Source organism: Petromyzon marinus, chromosome 37 (assembly GCF_048934315.1).
Source record: "Petromyzon marinus isolate PM22_M1 ecotype Great Lakes invasive population chromosome 37, UKy_Petmar_22M1.pri1.0, whole genome shotgun sequence".
In the NCBI taxonomy this organism is placed as follows: Eukaryota; Metazoa; Chordata; class Hyperoartia; order Petromyzontiformes; family Petromyzontidae; genus Petromyzon; species Petromyzon marinus.
The window spans coordinates 17,945,949-17,971,131 of NC_133703.1; the positions used below are offsets into that span (position 1 = coordinate 17,945,949).

At 56.9% G+C, this 25,183-nt stretch overlaps 1 protein-coding gene across 4 annotated transcripts in view; it reads left to right on the forward strand.

Annotated features, from left to right (window-relative positions):
- SDK2 (sidekick cell adhesion molecule 2) overlaps positions 1-25,183 on the forward strand; it is a 305,833-nt gene that overhangs the window by 269,501 nt on the left and 11,149 nt on the right. For 2 of the 4 annotated variants that reach the window (XM_032966896.2, XM_076072379.1), the window contains 22 exons: positions 1,054-1,156; positions 1,476-1,652; positions 1,989-2,125; positions 3,234-3,381; positions 5,408-5,548; positions 7,295-7,476; positions 8,884-8,999; positions 10,639-10,695; positions 12,250-12,445; positions 12,626-12,724; positions 15,573-15,764; positions 16,844-16,965; positions 18,272-18,381; positions 18,655-18,805; positions 19,391-19,748; positions 19,963-20,078; positions 20,330-20,564; positions 21,067-21,165; positions 22,063-22,251; positions 22,458-22,659; positions 23,505-23,608; positions 24,114-24,184. In XM_032966896.2, coding sequence (XP_032822787.2) covers positions 1,054-1,156; positions 1,476-1,652; positions 1,989-2,125; positions 3,234-3,381; positions 5,408-5,548; positions 7,295-7,476; positions 8,884-8,999; positions 10,639-10,695; positions 12,250-12,445; positions 12,626-12,724; positions 15,573-15,764; positions 16,844-16,965; positions 18,272-18,381; positions 18,655-18,805; positions 19,391-19,748; positions 19,963-20,078; positions 20,330-20,564; positions 21,067-21,165; positions 22,063-22,251; positions 22,458-22,659; positions 23,505-23,608; positions 24,114-24,184 — 3,305 coding nt within the window. The remainder of the gene's footprint in view (positions 1-1,053; positions 1,157-1,475; positions 1,653-1,988; positions 2,126-3,233; positions 3,382-5,407; positions 5,549-7,294; positions 7,477-8,883; positions 9,000-10,638; positions 10,696-12,249; positions 12,446-12,625; positions 12,725-15,572; positions 15,765-16,843; positions 16,966-18,271; positions 18,382-18,654; positions 18,806-19,390; positions 19,749-19,962; positions 20,079-20,329; positions 20,565-21,066; positions 21,166-22,062; positions 22,252-22,457; positions 22,660-23,504; positions 23,609-24,113; positions 24,185-25,183) is intronic. The other 2 variants (XM_032966897.2, XM_032966898.2) reach the window with 1 other exon arrangement.

Below are 25,183 nucleotides of genomic sequence, written 5' to 3' on the forward strand. Positions count from 1 at the left end.
GCCAGCGGGTCCGGGACGTGTCGCACTCCACAATTAATGCTGCGCCGTCTTGACGGCGCGCGCCGCGACGCGTGACAAAACGCCGCCGTAAATTACACAAAACGGCGACGCGCGGGCCGAGAGCACGAGACGCTCGGCGAGATAGCACCTAACGCGAGCTGACAGTCACGACAGAGCGCGCGGGAGGAGAGCGCCCGCGCGACGCTTAACACAAACGCCTTCCCACGGCGCAGTACGGCGGCGCGACGTTGTTTATTCAGGAGCGGCTCGCCGTCGTGCGCATGCGGCGGGCGCAACGCAGCGCGGCGCAATACGTCTGGCAAACTTGCTGAGACGTGCCGTTCGTCTTGGCGCAGCAAATTCGTTTGCCCCTGCGCTCGTGTACGAGAGACGGAAAATTTTCCATCAGTCGGCCGCCCCACGTACAATAGCGGCCCTTATTATTATTATAGCCTGAAGGTTATACAAGTACAATAATGCCATCGTTGTGGGCACATTTTTGCGTTGGCTCCTTAAAAACTGGATCAATATAATGCGTCAATAAATGGAGAAGAAAAATAAAATAATATATCAAATGAGACAACACGAGATTTTGTTCAATAATAATAATACTTTATTCATTACGGCTCTACAATGTGTCTCGGGGTTGTGCTACGCGCGCGAGCGCCCGCCGTTTTTCGCTCCGCAGCGCCAGGAGCTTCTTCGGGAACCCAACTGGAAGAAGGCTCCCGCGTGGTGCGACTACGAAAACGCTTGGGAGATCCGTACGGCACGCGGCAGTGTCAGATCGTTCCTCGTTTACTCGGCGAGCGTTCGCCGAGTCTTAGAAGCCTCTTTTGGGGAGGGTGCCGCTAAACTGGGACGTTTGGCCGCGAATTCCAACAATGAGAGTTGGAATTCGCGGAGACCGGAGAACCCGGAGAGTGTTTGGCTAAATCTCTCAAGCAACATCACGCTTTCGGGTTTTTTTAGCCAAAAAGAAAAGAGAACAAAAATGTTTCAACTGATTGTTTCCCTTTCTGCCATGTTCCGCCTGACGTTGCCGCCACCCAGCGCGCACCCAGATCACGGTGCCCCCGCAGGATCGCAGCGTCATCAAGGGCACAACCGCCGAGCTGACCTGCAGCGTCACCCACGACCCCACCGTCGAGATAAGGTCAGCGCAGCTACGTGCTGGAACGGGGCCGGTTTCACGATAACGCTCGTAAAGATGATGATCCTGTATGAACAAAACCCTTTTATAGACGCGTGTTGCTCAATATTGAAAACTGGCCAAATAGATTAAAGGATCACCTGCCAAAACTTGCGGACGGAAACAAACAGTGCTAAAAGGATGACCGTATTTACAAATATGCCAACGCATTTTACCTTGACGGCTACACGTCGGCGTACACGCCACCGTTCAAATAACTTCCAGAGTCAAAACGCACATCGGAACGTTGTGCGATTTGTTCGAACCTGTTATTATCTTTCAGGCACGTGTGGGAGAAGGATGGGGCGCCCATGAGCGTGGGCTCCGTCGGTAGGGTCTCGCAGAGCCCCGACGGCTCGCTCGTCATCACCCAGACGTGGTCGGGGGACATCGGCACCTACGCCTGCCGCGTGACGTCGCTCGGAGGGAACGACTCGCGCAGCGCTCGGCTGGAAGTGAGGTGCGTCGCGACGCCACGCTGGCGCCCGACACCCGCTCGCTGGCAGCTGATCACTCACCCCGTGATGATGGCGGCGGCGGTGCTGGTGGTTGTACTGATTTCGCTGGTGGTGGCGGTGCTGCTGGTGACGGTGGTGATTCTGGTGGTGATATTATTATTATTATTATTCATGGTGGTCGTGATGGTGGTGTTGGCTCTGGTGGTGCTGATGGTGCTGCTGGTGGTGGCTTTGGGACGCCTTCATCCAGCAGCGTATTGATCATGGCTGCTGCTGATGGTCATGATGATGATAACGGTGATGATGGACTCACGCCGGCCTGGTGCGTTGCCCTGCAGGGAGCTACCGCACCCTCCGCAGAACCTTCGCGCGCGGCAGAGCGAGGAGCGGAGCCGCGCGCTCGAGCTGTCCTGGGTTCGCCCGTTCGACGGAAACAGCCCTCTCATCCGCTACGTGGTGGAGATCTCGGAGAACAGTGCGTGCGGCGCCGTGCCACTCACCCACCGACCACTCACCACACTGCAGGCTACAATGACATACTCACCCACTCACCGCATTTCAGACCACAACAACACACCCACCGACTCACCCACCTACTCACCGCACTTAAGACCACAACAACACACCCACTCACCCACCCACTCACCACACTGCAGGCCACAACGACACACTCACTCACCCACCCACTCACCACACTGCAGGCCACAACGACACACTCACCCACCTACTCACCGCACTTCAGACCACAACGACACATTCACCCACTCACCCACCCACTCACCACACTGCAGGCCACAACGACACACTCACCCACCTACTCACCGCACTTCAGACCACAACAACACACTCACCCACTCACCCACCCACTCACCACACTGCAGGACACAGCGATGCTTCATCACCTGCACTGCTGCACTCTGTAAATCTCTCATCGTCTCTTCCTCCCCCACAGTAATAACCCTGCTCAATTCACGACACGTGTTATCTGTTGTACTTCTGTGAAAACTCATTATGCGTTGCTGTGGAGCATTTCGGTTAAATGTGAATATTAGCAGAACTCCCTTCTCTCTCCACACGTTAATCCAATATTAGCCCACAGGCCTATCGCCTTTCAAGACCACCAATTTCCACAGCGGCATACGTATAAGCGAGCAAACTCTGGATAGTGCTGCCTTTCGCTGGCCAGTTAGCATTTTAAGAACGGTGAAAATAACACAATCACCGCTGAGGAATTGAGAGGGATCACTGGACGTGGTTTCTCCCGGCATGAAAATACTTCCCGGGCCGCTGATCGATCCGGCGGCACAGCCGCAGCGAGCGGTAAACTTGATGCGGCGTGCCGGACGCACGGCAGTCTGTTTTGACGGGTCCCTCCCGTTTGACCGGCGGTAGTAGGTGGCGCGCCACCCGTGCCCACACCCGCAGCGAGAGGTGTGCCCGGTGCGCGGATGAGCCAACGCGGTCGGTCCGGTAGACCGAGTCCTCCCGCCGTGGCCGGTGGGGGGGGCTGAGCGTATTGACCGTGCCGCGCGTGGCGGCTAACCCCCCCCACCCCCCCCCCCCGTGTCTCCCCCCCCACGCAGACTCCCCCTGGATGGTTCACCTCTCCAACGTGGACCCGCAGGCCACGCGCCTCTCGCTCACGGGGCTCGTGCCCTCGCGGACGTACCGCGTGCGCGTCTGCGCCATCAACGACGTCGGCCGCGGCCAGTTCAGCAAGGAGACCGACAGGTGCGGCCGCGCGGGGCGGGGGGCCACGCGGGGTCCACACGGGGGGCTCATGGTGGGCCCACCGGGGAGCCATGGGGGGCCCATGGGGATCCAGTTGCCGAGCTATAAAGAAGAGGGGGGGACATTGGACAGGTAGGGGCGCCGTTTAATTTCTTCCACCGTCACATCCTCCGCGCTGTGGTTAAGGCTTTGTGGCGTAGGAGAGCAGTAGAATGATTGGGTTTGCTGCGCTGCCCACCACCTAGGCCTGCAGCCCGTGGACATCCAACCAAGAGCCGTCCACGCTCAATACGGCTTGCGTTCCGAGATGCGACGATTGTGGGCGATTGGGTCGTATATATTTAGATCGTGCCGTCATTGTCACGATCTAATCCGTAATTCACCGGCCTCTACTGACCAGTGTGATGAAGTACGGAAAGAAACACGGCTCCCCACGACCGACACCGCGTGGGAAATCCTTCATCCAGCAGTGGATTGAGAAGGGGCTGAAAATGATCATCATTCCTAAGTTGGTCTGCGGTGCCAAATTGAAGATGAAGAGGCTGCGGTGGAAGTGGTGAAGAAGACAAGCAACGTGTAATTATACACCGTCACGTTCATCGCCGACAATAGAATAACAAATAGATGTAGCGAGGCTGGAAATACAAATGCTGTTGACTACAAGGCTGGCTTTGTAAATTCTAATTATCGTGCTTATCTACACGGCGAGGTCTGTAAGTGACTGCCTCTTGACTCAGAGCGTAACCGAGCTGCGTGGTGAATAACGGTTCACGCGAGCCCAGAGCTCCCTCCGACGACCCGAGTGATCGCTCGCCCTACCGGTTATCGGTTCCATTTCTCTACTAACTGGGTAATAGTTGGGGGGGGGTGGGGGTGAAGGTCACGGCCTCTGCTAGCACGCGTGCCGCTGAACAAGAGGTGATGGGCGGGGCTTGGTGACGTCAACGGCCTCGTCGTCGGCCGCGTCACTCTGGGCGTGGCTTGTGGGGCGTTTCGCGCCTTTTGGGAGGCAGGGTGTGTGGACGGCCCCCATTTGTAGAGGGGCGCGAGAACTCAACCACAGCAAACAAAGTCGGCGGTCGCACTTTCCCCCCCGCTGAATCCACTCATCATCCTGGCACCACCCCTCCCTCCCATCAACCTCCCTCCCTCCCTCCCATCACCTCCCATCAACCTCCCAGTTGATGGGTGCTGCGCCCACCGTAGGCCTCGAGCGCCGGCGGGGCAATGTCACGCCGGTGACGACTACGATGACTACGGTCCCCTTGTCGCGTTGGGAAGGCCGCGCCCGCGAGGCAACGCGCTGGCGTGCCGGAGCTCGTCGTCGCCTTGAGCGTCGTCGTCCCGACGTTTGGAGCGAGGCCCGTCCTCCGTCGCGCGCGGCACTCTGATCTTCAGCCTCGCGCACTCACTCACGGGCCCTGCCGTGCACACTTCCACGACGCACGTTGCCGTGCAGCAGCGGGCACTGCAGACAAATTGATTGTTGTACCGTACTTTCAATGCTCCCGCATCGATGCTCTCTCCCCCCACCGCCTTCACCAACACCGCACTGACCAGCGTGGTGAAGCACGCTCAAATAACTACCCGCCATCCCTACCACCGCCGTGTCCCGCGCGGCGTGAGAAGGCCCTCATCCAGCAGTGGATTGACAGAGAGAGCTGTGCGCGGACACTGCAGCGCAATGAACGCGCCGCACTGCGAGCGTGCAAGGCGCGTGACGACCACGTGCCGCGGTTTACACGGTAACGACGCGGGGCCGTACGCCTGGGCGCCGTGGAGGCTGCCCCCCACCCCCCCACCCCCGTCTCCGCTCTGCTCGCTGCTGCCGATTGCTGTTGACAGGCGGCACGCGTTGTCTCGCCTTGGCGCTGTAAGTGGGGCCGGGTTAGATGGGGCAGCGCTGAGACCGATGTGGGTCGTTCACTCCCCTCCTTCCTGCTCTGCCTGATCTCCCCTCTCTCCCTCTCTCGCCCGCTCCCTCTCCCGCCCCCCCCCGTCTCTCCCTACCCGCTTCCACCTCAAGGCTGACCCTGCCGGAGGAGCCCCCCGGAGCCCCCCCGCAGAACGTGATTGCGAGCGGCCGTACGAACCAGTCCATCATGATCCAGTGGCAGCCGCCCCCCGAGAGCCAACACAACGGCGCCCTACGCGGTTACGTCATCCGGTGAGCGAGACCCCGCTGGCGCGTCCGCCGCCCGTTGTGGGAGATGCACGGTTCGAATCCGGAAGGCGGCCCCGGTTAATACCGCGGATGTACTCTCCGTAAAATAACTGCGTGCCTATTCTAGATTTAAAGCTTTCGTGACTGCAAGGATCCATACTCTTTGGTTCTATTGGGTAAAGTCACGTAGGTAAAAAAATAAAATAACAAAAATCACGACGTTTCGGCCACAACACAAGCGGCCTTCATCAGGTGAAGGGACGAGACTGTCTGGAGGACAGCGCTGGGGAGGGCTTTCACCTATCTGTTAGAGCTTTTAACAGACAACGGGACAAGAAGTCACAGCTCATCGAGACGCTGACCTTCCTCAAAAGATGCCGCGATCACAAGGCGCTTTGTTTCTTCTCACACAGCTTAAAGGTCGTGATCTGAGCTTGGCTTTTTTCACTCCAGCGCTGTCCTCCAGACAGTCTCGTCCCTTCACCTGATGAAGGCCGCTTGTGTTGTTGCCGAAACGTCGTGATTTTTGTTATTTTTTTTTTACCTACGTGACTTTACCCAATAGAACCAAAGAGTAACTGCGTGCCGTCTGCTTCACAGCGGACGTTACAGATCGCCCGGCTTCATTCGAGACGAGTGGGCCACGGTGTGCTGGCATCACACGGTCCATCGTCGAAAGATTAAATGGGATTGCACACAGCATGAGCAGCAGTCATCGCCCCCTACTGGCAGACTAATGCCTGCTTGTAGGCCAGGTGCTGCTTCACTGTGCACCACACAGGGACATGTGCCGCTGGGGGGTGCCCTTTCGAACGAGTTGAGACGAGGTGTAAGTCGCTTGTCGCGTGTCCAGCTTTCCGAGACGCCATGGAGTAAAGAGCGTCCTATCAAAACCAACGAAGTTCGTTGTCATCTTCATCGTCGTCATCTCCTGTCTGTCACCAGTCGGGAAACCCAGCTCCTAGCCCCCTCTACTCGATCCGTCCAGGATGGGCAGCGGCACGGCGAGGTGGCTCACGACTCGGGATGGGGATCGACTCAGTCCATCATCCCTCCGGGGTCAATAAATTAGTTCCCCTTTGTGGGGAAGGCAACGGTGGTAGACATATGTATGGAGAGTCGTCCCACCCACCCCCCCGCCATAGGAATGTTGAAGTTCCACCACTGCCTCTGCAGAGATGTAAATGGGAGATGGGCTTCAATCCCTCCAATGAAGATTTTTTTTGCAGGAGCTCACTTTGTGCGTCATGAGATGGTGTACGGACACTGTGTCAAGCCACATTGCCAAAATGCCCGATGCAGTGTATGAAGTGCATCGTAATCATCATCGTCATCAGCCATGATCAATCCACTGCTGGACGGAGGCCTCCCCGAGCCGTCTTTGACGTAATAATCCACCTGGTTCCTGCACGCGAGCAGATTTCGTCGCCGCGTCTCCTCCTCCACCATCACCTCTTCTTCCTCCTCCTCTCCATCGTCGCTGTAAATGCAACTTTATGTTTTTGCAGCTTCAGACAGAGCATTGTCATAAATAATTAGCTTACGATTTACCGTCCTTTTAAAAGTTCAAATGTAATTGATTAATAAATAGGAGAAAGATAATTACATTTAAATCAAGTATTTGAATAGGAAACCACTTCTAAAACAATTACCTGCTTGTTTGCCGATGCGCGGTCGATGTCCGTTGAGTCTTGAATGTCGCGATCGTTATATATATTTATTTACTTTTCTATCCCTCCCCACTCTCAGCTACCGCTTGGCGGGGCTTCCCGCAGACTACCAGACGAGTAACATTACGGGGGCAGAGGTCACAACCTTCCTGCTGGAAGAGCTCATCGTCTGGACCAACTACGAGCTGGAGGTTGCGGCGTTCAACGTGGCCGGGTTGGGCCCGTACTGCGCCACCGTCACCGAGTGGACGCTGCAGGGAGGTACGCGCCCGCACGCAACCCGATTCCGGCGCTGTCCATCACCGCGTTCTCGCCGATTGTAACGGAATTTTCTCTCCTGTATATTAAAGCACTAGATTATGGTCAAGTAGCTACAGGTGCGGGTGTGTGTTCCGACTAGATTCGTATAACTTTATTCATTCACGTCCCGTATAGTCCCCTTGCAACTATGTCAAGTGATCTTGTTTAGCACGGTTGCCAATGTACGGTGTGAAAAAAGTTCAGCATGCATACATACAACCTTTGTCCTGGGTCTCACCCCTGGATGTGCATGAGCCTGTGATGCCCATAACCTAATTTTAATGATTTTCAGCATTTCCTTTTGGTGGTTAAAATAAGAGCCACTCTGTGAGCAGACTACAGTGGTTGCTTTGCGGAGAGAGAGGCCGGCCCTTGCCATATGCACGTGGAGTTGCCACATCTTGCTCAGGGCCGTCAGTGGAGTTGAGTGTTTGAGCCGGGAGACACTTCGCGAACCCAAGCGGGTGCTGCTGCTCCGTCCTTCTCAGCTCACTTTTCAGTTCTTGTTCTTGGTTCTTTCGGTAAAGTCTTTCCAACAGCTCTGTTCTTCACCTGAGGACGGCTGCTTGCGTTGTGGCCAAAAACGTCGTGAGAATTTTATTATGTTTTATTTTTTATTATTTAATTGTTTAATTTTTATTATTTTATTATTTCCCTTCTACGTGACTTTACCGAAAGAACCAATAATATGAATTCCTGCAATCACGAAAGCTTTAAATCGAAATTTTCAGTTCTTGTTCCAGAGTCTTTGTCAATCTCTCCCTGTTTCTCATCAACTTTTATTAAAGCCGGTGCTGTTCACAGGCTTCCCTATGGAAGTTCTGTGCCATGCAGAGTATTTGACTATAAATATGTAATGTACGGATCGTTTCAAATGTATTAAAGGCTCTTACAGACATATCGCAGAGGTATGTGACATGGGCAATTTATATATTGTACGAGGTACTGCAGATGTCTTATTAAAGATAAAATGTATGTCGTCTCATCCACGAGATTGTACGTGCAGACACAAGCGTTCTAATAAAAGCTCTCGTTTTTGGCAGCAGTGGCGGCGGTGGTGGGGGCAGTGGTGGTGGTGGTGGTGGGGGCAGCAGTGGTAATGGATGTGGTGGGGTCAGTGGTTGTGGTGGATGTGGTGGGAGCGGTGGTGGTGTTGGCGGTGGTGGGGGCAGTGGTGGTAGTGGATGTGGTGAGGGCAGTGGTCATGGTGGATGTGGTGGGAGTGGTGGTAGTGGCGACGGTGGTGATGGTGGTGGTGGCGGTGGGGGCGGCAGTGGTGGTATTTGTTGTGGTGGTGGTGGCGGTTGTGGTGCCTCGCCGTGTTTCACTCTCGGTGGGATGTTCCTCGTGCGGTTCTGGCGCGCGCAGTGCCGACGGTGACGCCGGAAAACGTGAGGGTGGTGGCGCTGAGTTCCACGGCCCTCAAGTTCACCTGGTTTCCGCCAAACCCACAGTTCATCAACGGCATCAACCAGGGCTACAAGGTACAGCAGCGGCGCCTGCCTCCCCAGCTTCCCCGCACGTCTACCAAGAACCGGCTTTATCGCCGTGGCATTTATGTCGATAAAAGCCAAAATGTGGATTAGATCCGTTCTGAAAAGTCACAGCCGAGATTTAGATTTCAGTTGCGTCTGCTTTACCAGTTGTGTTTATTTCCTGTCTGGCGCTGCTGCTGCTGCTGCTGCCGCCTTATCGTTTCGTTGTGAAATGCACGCGGCCTCCAATGGATAATTTTAAAAGTTGTCGGCACAAGCTGTGCTCAAGTTGCAGACGGCTTGCTGCTAAAAAAAGGTCACTAAACCTGGGGCCCGTTACAGGACTTGAGCTCGCAATCGGTGGGCGGTGGTGACGAGCTCCTTCCGTGCGGTACGCCCTTGATTTCCAAACGGCTCTCGGGGAGTAATGAGCGGACACACGCTGTGAACCGCCTTTCCTCCCCAGTCGCGACAAATTAGGCGCCGTGCCCATCGATAGATGCTCCATCGCTGTCATTCTCAGTTGTCTCAGTGGCACCACTCTAGAATTCCCCTTTTTGCTCATTTTCAACTCAAAAGACCAACGTGAAAGAACACGTGTTGTCACTGCAGACTGCGAGGGAGAGTGCGAGAGTTGTGCATGCCGTTGCTTTAGAACGACAGCGCTCAATGGAGGTGCGTGCCAAGTGGCTGCAGAATTAAATGCGGCATCGCCAGGGCTTCACTTCTCACCGATCAGTTAATGGGTCAGCAACAGCAGCCACAATGAGAGGGCATGGTGGATGCGGTGTGCCGTGTATGGAATCATTTTCCAAGTTGCTGACGTGGACCAGGTTATTGGGACACCCCCAAAATTCTAATGCATCCATCCATTAATTCAGGCACAAATACATTTTGCCATTTAGCAATTCATCAATTTATGTATGCATCAATTTTCAGTTAATTCATCCATTCATTCATTCATGCGTTAATTCATTGATCCGTGCATCCAATTATGCATTCATTGGCGCGTTGATTTATTCATCCATTCATCCATCCATTGCTGCCCTTCAACTATTCCTTCGCGCATCCATTCCTTCACTCAACCGTACACTCGTCCATTCGTGCGTTTAGTTTATGCGCTGCATTGGCACAAGTCATCCTGGCCATGAAGTAGAGGCCCTGAATGCAAAAATTATATGCAAACGATATGCATGGGTATATTTCACGACTCCCCTGCATCGCGCAGATATACACGCGCCTCGCGTGTGTCACCCAACCAATAGCCACGGGGAGCTACTCGCCAGTAGGTCTCCCCCGACTTCCACAGCGCGGTGGTTGCCGCCTGACCTTGTACTCACCCTGCTCCGAACCCGCTCCGAACCCGGTACCAACCCGGCTGAACTCCGGCCCTGGGGGTCTCGTCGTGTGAATGGGGGTCGCTGCTGCTGCACACACCAGTGTGCAGCGGATGCCTACACCCGCTGATGTGCGGTGGGTAAAGCGTGTGGTGGATAAGGTGTGCAGTAGGTAAGGCGTGCTGTGGGTAAATCGTGCTGTGGGTAAGGAGTGCTGTGGGTAAGGCGTGCATTATTGGGGGAAGGCGTGCGGTGGGTAAAGGTAAAGCGTGCGGTGTCGTGCGGTGTCCTGTTGCCTCCTTGTCCCACAGCTCCTCGCGTGGGAACGCAGCCGCCCCCACCACGTTTCCATGGCAGCAAAGCCTACGGTGGCCATCTTTGTTCTGTGCTTTCTCTCCCCCTTGCCTGCTGCTGCTACGTGTGCCAGTGGTGTGCATGCCCTTGCAGTAACCTCTCCCGACTTCTCACACCTCTCCCTCCCACCACCACCACCACCAGCCCCCCAACCCCACGTGTGGCCCCCAGACGGCATCTCCCGTTGGCACCGCTGAGAAACCGTAACACCGACTCACCCGGTGTGCGTGTGCATGCCCGCCGTCTAAACACATCGTAGGCGTGAGAGTGTGTTTCTGTGTCCGTGCGTGTCGAGTGTGAAGGTGTGTTTTTGTGTGTGTGTGTGTGCGTGTCTAAGTGTATGTGCTGAGTGAGTGGGGAACGGTAGTGTAGAGGTTAGGGCGCTGCGCTACGAACCCAGTGACGATTATCTGAACTGGTTCTAGGCCTCCCCTAGGTCGACGTAGCCTCAAATGAGTACCTGGTACAGTACGTAAACATCGCCACAAGGGAGACAAAGGCGTCCTCGTGTACCTTACCTGCCTTCATAGGTGCTCGCTAACAGCACTTACCCCGATAGCCTGTTAATGACTATACGGGGAAGCCTTTGTCTTTGCCTGTGTTACTAACCCCAGCGTGGCCGCATTAAGCCTCACCTCCACAGTGTGCGCACGTCACGGAATAAGGTGTGAAACGCTGACCCGCACCCTGATGATTCACATCTCTCTCTCTGTGTCTCTCCACATCTGCACGCACAATCCCATCCTTTGTGCGCCGCACCCAGTGCTCTCACCGCCACTTGGATTTCTCTGCTTTGGGAATAAATAAATAAAATTAAGGAAACTCACCGAGGAGCTTTTACCCTTGATGAGTCGAATGTTGCCATTAATACGTTGACATTTTATCCTATTCAATAAGCGCCAGCCGCTTGCGCAATAAAAACCCGCCACCCCACCCGTAAGATGCACCGAGCAGTATCTGCCACTTCGCGATCGAGTTACGTTTTTACAGAATCGCCGCCCGCTAATTCGGCCTTTCTTTTGTCACGCGATTTTTTTTTTTTTACAAAACGTTGACAGTAAACGATCGCATCATCAAAACGTTTCGCTCTGCGATTCCCCAGGGTGATCGCTTTCCATATCCTTAACGAACAGCGCGCACGAGCAGCCCGGGCGGGAGAGAGAGTGGGCGGCGCTCGCGGCTGGGGAGAGTGGGGCTTTTTGGGAGGGAGGCAATCGTGGCCGCCTGGGCGAGAGGAGGTCACGACCCTGGAGCCCCCTCGCCCATCTCCGAAGCTTGCACAGAAACCTCCGTGGCGAGACTTCCACGCGGCAGAAAACTTTTCACATTACGTTTTTATCGATCGGTATTTTTTTTCCACACCTGTCCTTCATTTTTTCCTACCGAGCACCGCCTCTCCAGGCACACCGCGTGTTAAGCGCGCGATTGCCGAACGTGCCGCATGCGACTCCCAGCGTGTCGACTCGAGTCTCAAGCACGCGCGCCAACCCCCGCCCCGTGCCATGCTGCGCCCTCGGAAGTTTGACTAAGCGCTGCGCGTGTGCTTGCGTGCACGTCCGGTCGTGCAGCTGCTGGCCTGGCCTCCGGACACGGCGGAGGAGGTAACCGTGGTGACGGTCGCCCCTAGTTACCAGGCGCCCATGCATGAGGGCGTGCTCACGGGCCTGCGCAAGTTCACCGAGTACCACGCCGCCGTGCTCTGCTTCACCACGCCGGGCGATGGGCCGCGTAGCGCCGCTCGCCTCGTGCGCACCCTGCAGGACCGTGAGTCCCTCCCTGCCCCCCCCCGCTCCTTTGTATTTGAAAATGCGCAGAGGCGCCGGCCCGGCTTTTCTGAAAGCACCGTGGACCATCCCGGCAAAAGCCGGGACCTCTGGCCGCGTCGCGTACGCGCCACGCCGCGCCGGCGTCGCCGTGACCGTGCCGTCTGCGATTCTCACACAGGGCCTGGGCCGGTTGGACGACTCAGCTTCTCGGAGATCCTGGACACCTCGCTGCGCGTCAGCTGGCAGGAGCCGCGGGAAAAGAACGGCGTGCTCATCGGTCAGTCGATCGGCGTGCGCCCGCCACACCCGGTTTGGGGAGGGGGGAGGGGGCCGGCAGGGAGCGCCAGCGGTTGGCGGCGGCGGCCACGGGGGTCGGCGCTCCCCACGTTGGAGAAGTCGCGAAGCGTGGCCCGTGGAACCGCGCGTCCCCTCCTCCGCGGCACAAGCGCGGTGTCGATTTTTTTTTATCGTTAGCCAAGAGGACCACACGGCATTGATCACGCGTTTGAAGTCTTTTGGTCAATTGGATGACTCGTATATCTATGCGTATATTTTTAAAATATATCTCCCAATATTTTATATGCATTGCACATTCGGCGTCACGGCACAAAACAAAGAATCCGTTTGCGTCTCTCGCAGAGCAGTGCAACCCTAACGCATCGGGGAACGGTCCACTGAATTGGGTGCCGCAGAGCTACCTTTCAGATTCCTTCAGATATTCGCTTCGGTCTGTTAAAGGAAGTTGCGTTTAGCAACAACAACAATTACATAAACTGGTTTTGTCCGCGGATTTTTTCTCGCTGGGTTTTGCCATCGCACGTCTGCACCCAAATCACTCAGCCGCTTAATCCCCACGCCACCGAGTTCCGTCACCCTTTACTCTCCACGTTGTTGCTTCCGCCGCCGCCGTTAGCGGCAGCCCTTGACAACCGCAGATGGCCGTTGCGGCTGGCCAGCTGCTTGGTCACATGCTGCAGGGCACGGTGCGCACACCACCGCCAACAAGGCGCCAAATTGGCTTGCCAAATCAACCGTAGCCACACACCTGCCCATTAAGGCCCCGTCTGGTGCGCTTGGGCCTGCGTTGAGATGTTAGAGCAGTCTCATGTGACTCCCAGGCTTCCTGTGCTCACAGCTCAGTCACCATCACAGTACCGAGTCTTCACTGCGGGTGGTGGCTGTGCACGTGGCCTGTAAGCCAACACCGTCGAGGCGGATCATCGCACACATATCGTGGAACTCCCTACCCTGGCTTGCCGGAAAAAATGGCGGTACAGCAAGTGTGGAATAACATCCATCCGTTCCACCTGGATAATGTTGCCCACCCCCCCCCCCCCCCGCACGCGTGGGTTTCCTCACGAGTGCTGCAGTTTCCTCCCACAAGTATAACCACTCATTAATTGTTTGATAGCACCTTCATATATAGAGGGCCGCGGAACTTGGTGTCTGGTTCGCCGCGTTGCTGCTGCTGCCCCTTCTCGCTCGGCTGTGATTCCTCCTCCTCGTCGTCGTCCTCCTCTCATCTGGAGCCCAGCGGATGCTGTGCGGCAGCGTGTTACGAGTTGAACTATCATTGTTATTATTATTTAGTGGAAGTGACGGTGACAGCCATGGGAAGCAGATATAATTACCCCAGGGCTAGAAACTCTTTTTGAAACTCAATGACCACGACGCCAGCTCTCGGGCCAGTCGAATCGCGAGAGTGGTGGAGACAGCTCATTTACCCTAGCAAAGCCTTGCCGAGTCTCAGCACTCATAGTTTTTTGACAGGAGGAGACGATGATTTCTACGTGATTTCCAATTGGGTAATTTTTTGCGACCATTTATTTTTTTACTGGAATAAATTCGGACGACGACGCTGGCACACAATGCCTTACTACGCTTGGAAACCACGTCACAGGATCCTGATTGTACACCGTGAAGCAGACGGCGTGTGGTACTTTTTGCAGTTGGAACAAACGGCGCAATATTAAAAGAATCGTCGTGTGGCGTTAATCGGGGCGGCCGCTGGGGTTCGAACCGTTGAGCCTCCGCTAGGAGCGGCGAACGCGTTCACCGCCGTGCAGCCTTCGTCGCCCCTAAAATAACCGCACCGCTGGTGCCGCACAAATTGCCATACCCTCCTGAGACTCTGGGCCCCGGGCTGCCCAATGTGAGAACTGAAAGCCGTTTTGAGGAATGAAGGTGTGGAGTGGCGGCGCGATGGAGAGACCACCGGTTGTGTCTCTGTACGTTGAACTTCTTCCGCCTCCGTATGTAGCCAACCGTGCTAATCGGTGGTGCGGGGAGGGGGGGGGAAGGACAACAAACTAAACACAACAACAAGCAGTTCTAAAGAAATCAGTTTCCAATCGTAGAATTAAATCTGCCCCACAAACCTGACGAACCGTGTTAAAAAAAAAATGAACGGCGAGTGAAATGCAAAAAATGGCGGCCGCCTCTTCACCGACCGGCACTGCCCGGTGAAGTATGGTCAAACATCCTCCGTGACCAACGTGGTGTGGAGGTGGTAGGCTTTCATCCAGCAGTGGATCAGAGAGCGGCCGCTCGCGCATTATTTTTACGCAACGTCAGACGCGATAGAAATTGAGAGCCGACGTGGTGACCCAGCGCCCCCTCGTGGCGTCTCTGCCCACGTGACAGCGGCCTCTTGGCTCGCCGGTCACGGCTTGCCCTCCGGGTTAGAGAATTATTTAAAAAAAACTCTCCATTAGTGTAGCGATTGTGGGTCATCCAGAAGAGACCATAACAACGTGTGACGACGCAATGCCCCGATCCACAAATACATCGCAGCGATACACTCCGCTACTCCTGGCGCGGGTTATCCAGCGTGACCACCTCAATGTGAAACTGTAGTTGTTTGCCCTGCATCTACATCAGCAGCCGTACGAAAGCAGAAAAGAATTGTCCGGGATCGGAGTTGCAATCCTCTTTTTATTTTTTTTGTCCTGTTTTCACTACGTTGTTTGTGCACTCAGCCCAAACGTCACATTGCCATGTAAAGCGTGTACGCATTATATGGCAGCCTTGCCAGGAGCGGCAAACACGCCGTCTGTCTCTCGCGGTCGCGCCACCGGAGCTCCACGTGCGACCACGACGCCCCTCCGCGGCCCCTCTCCACACAGGCTACCGGATCTCGTGGGAGGAGCACAACCGCTCGGACACGCGTGTCACGAGGTCGCTGCCCAACGGCACGCTGGAGCTGCTGGTGACGGGGCTCACGGCGCTCACCACCTACACCATCGAGGTGTCGGCGGCCACGGCCGCCGGCCAGGGCCCCGTCTCCTCCTCCACCATCTCGTCCGGCGTGCCCCCCGGTACGGCGAGACGCGGCGCCGCCGTTCCGTCTCGGCGCGCGATGTTCCCTCCCGGCGTCACGTGTCGCTGGGGCCTGCCTTGCACGCACCCCGTCGGGTTCGCTAGCCCCCCGCTCCCAACGGGCGAAGTCACGTGGGCTGAGCCCTGCTGCAGCTCACAACAGACGTCAGCCACCCCCATTCAATGCCAGCAATCAGGTGACAAATTTGAGCAGCATTTTTGCTGATTACCCCAACCGTATGGTTGCCACCTCATCCACAGTCCAAATCCAGACACATTTTGTCGGTCAGCCCGGGTCTATAAAGACTTTATGGTATCCTGCAATAAAGTTCAGCACGTTGCTGGTGCCAGATCTCGGTACGAATCAATTCCCGCCAACCAAACACAGACGCCAATTCCCATACTGTCCAACCTAATCTGAACAGGTGGCAATCCTACCCCCACCTCCTGGTCCATCATGCCAGCCTTAATAGGCGCTCGCTAACAGAATTTGCCGTGGGCAATCTTAGTAAATGTGTGTGGTCTTGTGTTTGCGATGCAAAACCATGTTTTTTGTGTCTATTCTAAGGCGCAGTGAGCACGTTGCGGAATAATCATTTGGCTGTGAGAATTGAGTTGTGATGGTTCGTATTGATTGGGTTAGGAGTGGGTGGTAGTGTGGTATTGTTGAGTGGGGGTGGGTGGTAGTGTGGTGGTGTTGGTTGAGAGGGGGTGGGTGGTAGTGTGGTGGTGTTAGTTGAGTGGGGGTGGGTGGTAGTGTGGTGGTTTTGGTTGAGAGGGGTGGGTGGTAGTGTGGTGGTGTTGGTTGAGAGGGGTGGGTGGTAGTGTGGTGGTTTTGGTTGAGAGGGGATGGGTGGTAGTGTGGTGGTGTTAGTTGAGAGGGGATGGGTGGTAGTGTGGTGGTGTTGGTTGAGAAGGGGTGGGTGGTAGTGTGGTGGTGTTAGTTGAGTGGGGGTGGTAGTGTGGTGGTGTTAGTTGAGTGGGGGTGGGTGGTGGTGTTGATTGAGTGGTGGTGGTTGTGGTGGTGTTGAGCTCGTCACGTGTGATGACTCACCCGCGCTCGCGTGTGCCATCGTAGAGCTGCCCGGAGCCCCCACCAACCTGGCCATCTCCAACATCGGGCCGCGCTCGGCCATGCTGCAGTTCCGCGCCGGCTACGACGGCAAGACCTCCATCAGCAAGTGGAGCGTGGAGGCGCAGGTGGGGCCCGCTCGCTGGGACGCGCCGTCCGAGGGGGACAACGCCGGGGGGCCGAGGTGGCGGTCAGACTTTGGTGACCCGTGCGCTGTGAAGATAGAGCCATTACCCAAAACGTCGGCTTCCGTTTGCTCCTCCTTTTTATTGCGGCGGTAGTATTTACGGATCTTATCGGGTTTTTCCTTGTTTTGGTGGCCCAGGTCCTGGTCTCTTTGATTTTGTCGGCGGGTTGAACAACAAAATGTACTTGAGCCAGGACAATTGAATCAATCTCAGAGGCGGCTCTTTGATATCCACTTCCGTGGGCTGTCCTCTAATGCACTCCTCTCCAGTGTGTTTGTGTTCATGGGACGAGGGCCACCAATCGGAAGGCGTCGTGTGAACACCGCCGCAGAAATTTGCTTACACAAGAGATGTTACGCTGAATGTGTGAAATCTACAAAACACTGCGGTAATGCAATTGTGATTTATACTCGCACATTTAGGCATTGACACGGCGAATGTTGCCAAATGTGTTTGCCAAAGCTAATGGAGTTCTGTGACTTTATATTCCACGCCTGTGTCTTCATCACCAAAAACCAATTCCAACCCAAAATAGTCTCATCAAAATCATCTCCAGCCTTAACAACCCTGCTTCTTCCTACACAACCCTGCTTCCTCCTGCACCACGCCGCTTCCTCCTGCACCACCCCGCTTCTTCCTACACAACCCTGCTTCTTACTGCACAACCCTGCTTCCTCCTGCACAACCCTGCTTCTTCCTGCACAACCCCGCTTCCTCCTGCACGACCCTGCTTCCTCGCTCGAGCCTCTGCACTCCAAACCCACCCCTCCCCCTGTCCACACACTTTGGTCCCCCCTTACATTCAGGGCCACCCAGAGGCCCCTGCAGGCTGGCAGCTGAAGGCTCCTGTGGCAAAAGAGCCAGACCCACTGCGGGAGCCCCTCCTTTGTGTGAGGCCCCCGGGGCAAGTTGCTCCCCCCCCCCCGCCTAACTTACCAGCTTTTTTGATGGCTCCATCTGGTGCGGTGTCGTTCCCTCGTCCCTCGAGACTTGTTCACTCCCCCTTCACCGCTGCAGTCTTCACACCGCCTCCCTCGACGTTGCCCCTCGCTTGTGCCGAGCGCCTCGACGGGCGGTCGCTCTGAGACGCGCTCTGCACGGCCCGCGCACTCGGCAACCTCGCCAGGCTCTGCTGGCGCTTGCAACGTCGCGTCGCTGCGCCCGCCGCGTCCTCGCAGGGCGCGACGCGACGACGCCGCCGCAGCAGCGCCTGCGGCAAGTCTGACGGTCGCTGCCCGCTGTGCAGGTGGGCGTGGTGGGCGACAGCGAGGAGTGGCTGCGCCTCTACGAGCTGGACAACGAGCCGGACGCGCGCTCCCTGGAGATCCCCAACCTCACCCCCTTCACCCACTACAGGTCGTCCGCTCGCCCTGCAAACACAACGGTCCCCCTGTCCCACCGCCACCTCAGTGGAGCCGTACGGGGGGCTGCGGGGCAATAGTCGTTAGCGAGCACCTGCCAGTGGCACGGTGCACGAGGTGGTGATGGGTGAAGCCAGCGCTGGCGCGGCTCGGTAGTACACTGGAAAATAAATACCATAGCCCCTGAATTGGTCAACCGCCGCACCTGGTTAATTTGTTTTTTGTTGCTTCTGTTGCTTTTGTCCGACGCGACCACCGCGTGCCGCAGATTCCGGATGAAGCAGACGAACATCGTGGGCTCCAGCCCGGCGAGCCTCCCGTCGCGCACCATGCAGACGCTGCAGTCCCCGCCGGACCTGGCGCCGGCCAACCTGACCGTGCGCACCGCCAGCGAGACCAGCCTGTGGCTGCGCTGGGTGGTGCGTGCTGGGGGGCGGCCTTGCCCGTGCAACCGGGGGCACACCACGCCCACACCGCACTCACAACCTTGCCCACACCGCGCCCACGCCCCGCCCACAACCTTGCCCACACCGCGCCCACACCGCACCCACGCTACGCCCACACCATGCCCACGCCTCGTTGCACTGATAACTAAGAGCGGACAAAAGTTTGACCTGAAGATACTTGAAGCAGCTTCAAGTGAAAACTTCGCAGCGTCTAATCACTGAACGCGGTTGTGTGAATTGTTCTTCACCTCACCAGCGAGGTGAAGCAGTGTGATAATTGGCACGTTGCACGCTTGTGCACGTAACACATTTTATTTGTTTGACTATGTCGAACAAATTGGCCAGATCATTCTCGTGTCCTAACCCAAAAATGTACAATGCATCGCACTAAGTGAATTGACTGAACGAAACCTACAGCCTAAGCCTCGACGAGTGTTCCACAGGGTGTCCTCGATCAGACTAAAACTGTGACTCGGGATACGAGAGACGCTGACTGAACTAACGGCCGCTGTGCTCGCAACTCGCCGTGTCTCCCTCTGACCCCGGACGCCTGCACAGCCCCTGCCCGAGTTGGAGTACAACGCCCTGCCGGAGTCCGTGGGCTACCGCGTCCGCTACACGAGGCTCGGCGTGCCGCCATGGGGCCCGCTGTCTACGGCCGCCCGGCCCGGCGATGCCGAGCCGTGGGCCGGGGTGCTGGGCTCGCACGGAGAGGCGGAGAGCGGCGGTGCCGGCGGCGGTGCCGGCGGCGGTGCGGAGCCGGCGCTCTTCACAGTGGTGGCAGACCGGCTGGAGAGGGAGGTGACCCTGGAGGGCCTGGAGGAGTGGAGCGAGTACCGCCTCCAGATGCAGGCCTTCAACTCCATCGGTCCGGGGCCATGGAGCCCCGAGGTTAGGGGTCGCACGCGCGAGTCAGGTGAGCCTCCTTTTCCCTCCCTTCCTCCTCCCTCCGCCCCCCTCCCTCCTCCTTCCCCCTCCTGCCTGCTCCCCCTCCTCCAGCGTTGCGTGGGGCAGCCGACCGAATTAATACCAAATTGCTGCCGATGGCATCGGGAAGGCCTTCATCCAGCAGTTGTTAGATCATTGCTAATGATGATGATGACACGGTGTCCCCTCGGCTGCACTTGCAGTGCCGTCGGCGGGGCCCGTTGCCGTGACCGCGAATGCCACGACCCCCACGAGCATCACCGTGAGCTGGGGCCCCGTCCCCGAAGCCGAGCAGAACGGCCTCATCCTGGGCTACAAGGTGAGAAGTCGGCGCCGTGTGTGTGTGTATGTTGAACTTCCTTCGCATCGTACGTACCAACCGTGCCAATCGGAGGTGTGGGGGAAGGACAACAAAAGAAGCACAAATAAGTGGCTGAAAAATTACATTGCTCCAGCGGCTTCCTAATATCGGAAGGGGGAGCGGGGATGAAGCCGGGGCGTAACGACAAACAAACACGCTCGCTCCCTCACCGTCGCGCCCGTGCGCGTCGCACGCTGCCACCATCGCAGGTCCTGTACCAGGAAGTGGCGTCGGAGCGCGAGAGCGACCGCGACCGCGGCTGGGCCTGGCCCGAGGGCCGCGAGTCGCAGGGCGTCGTGGTGGTGCGCGGGAACGCGACGCTGTCGGCCGCGCTGGCTCAGCTGCTCAAGTACACGCTGTACGAGGTGCGCGTCCAGGCCTTCACGCGCATCGGCGACGGCCAGCCCAGCTCCCCGCCGCTCGTGCACCGCACGCTGGATGACGGTACGCCGCGCACCGCCCGCACGACGTTCCCAATGACGTTCCCGACGAGATTCCCAACAACGACGTTCCGAACAATGACGTTCCGAGTGATGTTCCCAACAACGTTCCCGACGACGTTCCCAACAACAACGTGCCCAACGACGTTTGTTTCTTTTGTCGATGCCGCCGTTATCGCCGACCGCAGCGCCGCAGCGTCTCTCGCCCTCGGCCCGTAGGGTTCAATCGGCGTGGGAACCCCATCATACCGGCCCCGTGGCTCAGCGGGAGAGCGAGTGAATCGCAATTGGAAGGTTAACGTCCTAGTTGTTCCCTATGTACACCGTAGGGACGTAAACAGTAAACTGTGTATGTCCTTTAGATAGCTTTAATCTCCGTCATAAAAGTGTGGAATCTCCCTCTTTACTGGCAGCAGACAAATGCCAGTTTGCAGTTCCAGGTGCCGAGGTACACCTTGTGACGCACAGGGACAGTCGTCACGTGTCTCTTGTCTGTCGGCCTGCAGTGCCAGGCCCCCCGGTGGGCATCCTCTTCCCCGAGGTGAGCCGCGTGTCGGCCCGCCTGGTGTGGCAGCCGCCCACGGAGCCCAACGGCATCATCCTGGGTGAGGCTCGCGCTTGCACACACGCACGCACACAGAGAGACACTTGCCAAGTGGTGTGGAGAGTGCTAAGTCTTGATCGCCTTTGCCACCCCAGTGCTGATGTTTCCACATGGCACAAGGTACTGATTTGAGGCTAACTCAACCTAGGGGATGCCCAGGGCTGGTTCATATCTTCATGTCCTTGGCTAGGGATCAGCTGAACTCAGGACCACTCCTTTGTTGGTCATGGGGTTTGTTTGGCCACACGTCACCGTGCTGCTCAATGCACGGGGGGGGGGGGGTAGATGCAGGACCGGTTTAGATGTCTCTGACCGGTGAGGTCATCTGTGGCCGGAAACGGTCATCAGGTCGCCGAGTTTGTAGTGCGGCACGCCGACCACTACGCCGCCGCTCCACACCTGCGCACGCACGGCAGCCATGTGCGGAACATCGCGCCGTGCATGCGGCTTGCATGCAATTTCATTCACAGGGAGCGGGTATGAGTCTCTCGGGCAGCCAGCTCTCGATTCTCTGTGGAGATCGAAAATGGGGCCACACGTACAACCGCGCGCGTGGAGTCGTTAGGCGTGGATATCGAGGCGATTGTGAAGTTCCGTGGCCTCTGCGAAGGACCGTTGGATTTCAGTGATCCAGCCCGTGGATCCCATTCGTGGAATGTTCTCTCGAGCTCCCGCTGGCGGAGGCCCTTCTGCCAGCGGTGATTGCGAGTGAGCAATTGCAGGCCTGCCCCTTTGCCCATTATCTTCTACTCCTTCACCCCGTTTGAACGCGGGCGCCCGAGAAGCCGGCTGTAGCCGCGGTCGGTGGCGGCGCCCGCTCAGCCGTCGCCGCGGTGGCCTCTCGTAACGGCTCACTGACGGCGCCCGTCCCGCCGGGCGCGTGCGCGTCCCGGCACAGGCTACCGAGTGGGCTACCGCGTCAACGGCTCCAGCGTGGAGACGGTGCAGGAGCTGGACCCCTCGGAGCGTCAGCTGCGCCTCACAGGCCTGCGGCCCGAGGCTCTCTACGCCTTCCGAGTCACGGCGCGAACGCGCAAGGGCTGGGGCCTTCCCGCCGAGCTCACGCTCATCACCACGCAGCGCAGAGGTGCTCGCGCCGCGCAACACACACGGCGCAGCGTAGCACCACACACGGCGCACGCACCGCACAGCACAGCGTAGTACAGCACGCAACGCACACCACGCACAGCACGCGGTGTCCGACTTTACAGGTGCTCGATAACCGTACTTGCCATTGCCCCTGCAGTCCGTTAAAGGCTATACGGGGGACCTTTGTCTCTGTCCGTTGTATAGAACGGGCTGAGCCTCCGGGCCGCCCCGAGGTGCCTCAGAGCGGCGTGTGGGCGCGCAGCGTGCTGCTCACATGGGTGCCGGGCAGCGACGGGCTGGCGCCCACACGCTACTACACCGTGCAGGGGCGCGAGGTCCCGCTGGGCCGCTGGGACACGCACCACACGCCCGTGGCGCACAACGCCACCGAGCACGTCATCAACAGGTAGGCCTCCTCACTCTGCCGCTGTGTCGTCATCGACAGGTAGCCCTCCTCGCTCTGTCGTCATCGACAGGTAGCCCCCCGCGCTCTGTCGTCATCGACAGGTAGCCCTCCTCGCTCTGTCGTCATCGACAGGTAGCCCTCCTCGCTCTGTCGTCATCGACAGGTAGCCCTCCTGTCCAGCGGCTCGCGACCGCGTGCCGTACGACGCCACTGCCCTCGTCGCCGTCGTTCGCAATGACGATTCTGCCGCTGGCCGATCAAAGTACTCCCTGATTGGTCGCCAACCCACACGGTCCTGTGACGAGCGATCCACCGAGCGCGTCCGCGACGGATCGTGTCGCTCCATCTCCGGATTTGGATGTCTCCTTGGAGGCGTTCCTTTTCTGGGCTGCCTCTCTGTCAGGATTCTTGACCCCCCCCCCCCCAGCCGTCACCCCTTGTGTTGTGTCCTGCCCGAGGCCAAGTTACTTTTGTTAAACATCAAGCTGATGTTTTTAACCTGTGTACGTTCTATTGTCCACGTGCTGTTCTTGCCGTCTCTCAGGGTAGTTGCGAATTGCTTGCTTGAGGGAAGATGCAGTCTTCACCTTCTAGATATGTCGGTCAGCTGTGTCATGGGCAGGGATCGGCAACCAACATAACAAGAAGAGGCATTTTTTTCAAATTCGATAAAAAAACTAAATATTTCAAGAGCCACAATGCACGTAAATAGCGTCACGAAACAGTCCTTAAAGAGCCAACCCCTGGTCAAGGGGGAACAAGAAACGTGAACACTACGGCTGAGGTGGCTCGTAGTTTCAGGGCGCGGAGTTGTGACGAGGGCCGCCTGCGTCCGTGGCCCACAGACTCAGGCCCTTTACCTCCTACGCGTTCCGCCTCATGGCCACCAACGACGTCGGGGACAGCGACTTCAGCCCCGAGTCGGAGGCCGTCACCACGCTGCAGGCCGGTGAGTGGGGCCGCTGGCCACGCAGCGTCGCCACTCGGCCCTCCTCCTCCTGCCCCGGAGTTTGTCTGCGATCGCGAGTGACCCGCTGGCGAGTGAGGGCCTAGTGAGTGACCATTGAGTGACAGACCAGCGAGTGAGTGACCAACCAGCGAGTGAGCGACCAGTGAGTGAACGGTGAGTGACCGACCAGCGGGTGAGTGACCACTGAGTGACAGACCAGCGGGTTAGTGACTAGTGAGTGACTGACCGGTGAGTAACCAGTGAGTGACAGACCCAGCGAGTGAGTGACCAGTGAGTGAACAGTGAGTGACCGACCAGCGGGTGAGTGACCACTGAGTGACAGACCAGCGGGTTAGTGACTAGTGAGTGACTGACCGGTGAGTAACCAGTGATTGACAGACCAGCGGGTGAGTGACCAGTGAGTGAACAGTGAGTGACCGACCAGCGGGTGAGTTACCACTGAGTGACCAAACAGCGAGTGAGTGAATGACCTTTGTCATCGCAGTGCCCAGCGAGGCCCCTGTGATCGTGTCCATCACGCCACACACCACCACCTCCGTGCTCGTCCGATGGAAGGTGGGTGCACTCTGCCATACTCTTACTCTCTCTCTCTCTTACTCTATCTCTTTCTCTCTATATCGTTCTTACAACTTAAGGTTGAAAGCATGCATGCATTAGCTCTGTCCATCGCTGGCCATCCGTCCATCCGTCTGTAATAGAGTGGGCGCCATAACCCGCATCAAGATCGTCCAACGTCAATGGAATTTCAGCTGAACATTGTTTTACACGCTTTCTATTAACTCACTCTGTCTGTTGTCGTTGTCGTCGTTGTATCCTCAAATCTTGTAACTCAATTTTAACCCACTTCCCAATGTGGTATCCCTGCAAACTTGGTATAATTATGTCATACTGATGACAAGACTATATTCGATCATAAAAAATGAAAAATATATATTTTTAAACATTATTTTTTATATGCTTTGTTTCGGCTCGGGTCTAATTGTCCACTGTCAACTGACGTTGGCTGTAATTGGCCACGGTCGCTTACGTTATTGCAAGCTTCGAGGCCACTTCCTGGAGTCGTGGAGTTCTTCCAGTACTAGTACATTTCATAAAAGCGTGTTTTTTAAAAAGTTTTTTTAAATATTACTTATTGCTGTGAGGGACTCGCCCGATTGAAAACCGGCAACGTTGGTTAAAGGGCTGTTGCCCTCATGATGGAGACACAAACCAGAGCAGAAGGGACAATTTACAAACACGCACGTTCATCCTGACGGCTGCCCATGCCCTTTGACCCTGCGTCACAGTGAATGTGATGTCACCTACCAGCGATTATTCTCTACTCCACGTGTTCGTCTGACTGTCTCTCAACGTCTCTCCGCCCTCCTTGGGACCGTGGCACGACCCAGTTTGCCGCTTGTAACAGACGTCCGTGGTTGAAATCTGGCAGGCTGCCCTGGTAAACACCGCGGCTGTATTAACCATGGAATACGACGCACGCTTTCATTCGCAGTGGATGTTAAAGGATCCCGTGACGCAATTCGTAACGAGGAGGCTATCGCGTGCCAGAAATTC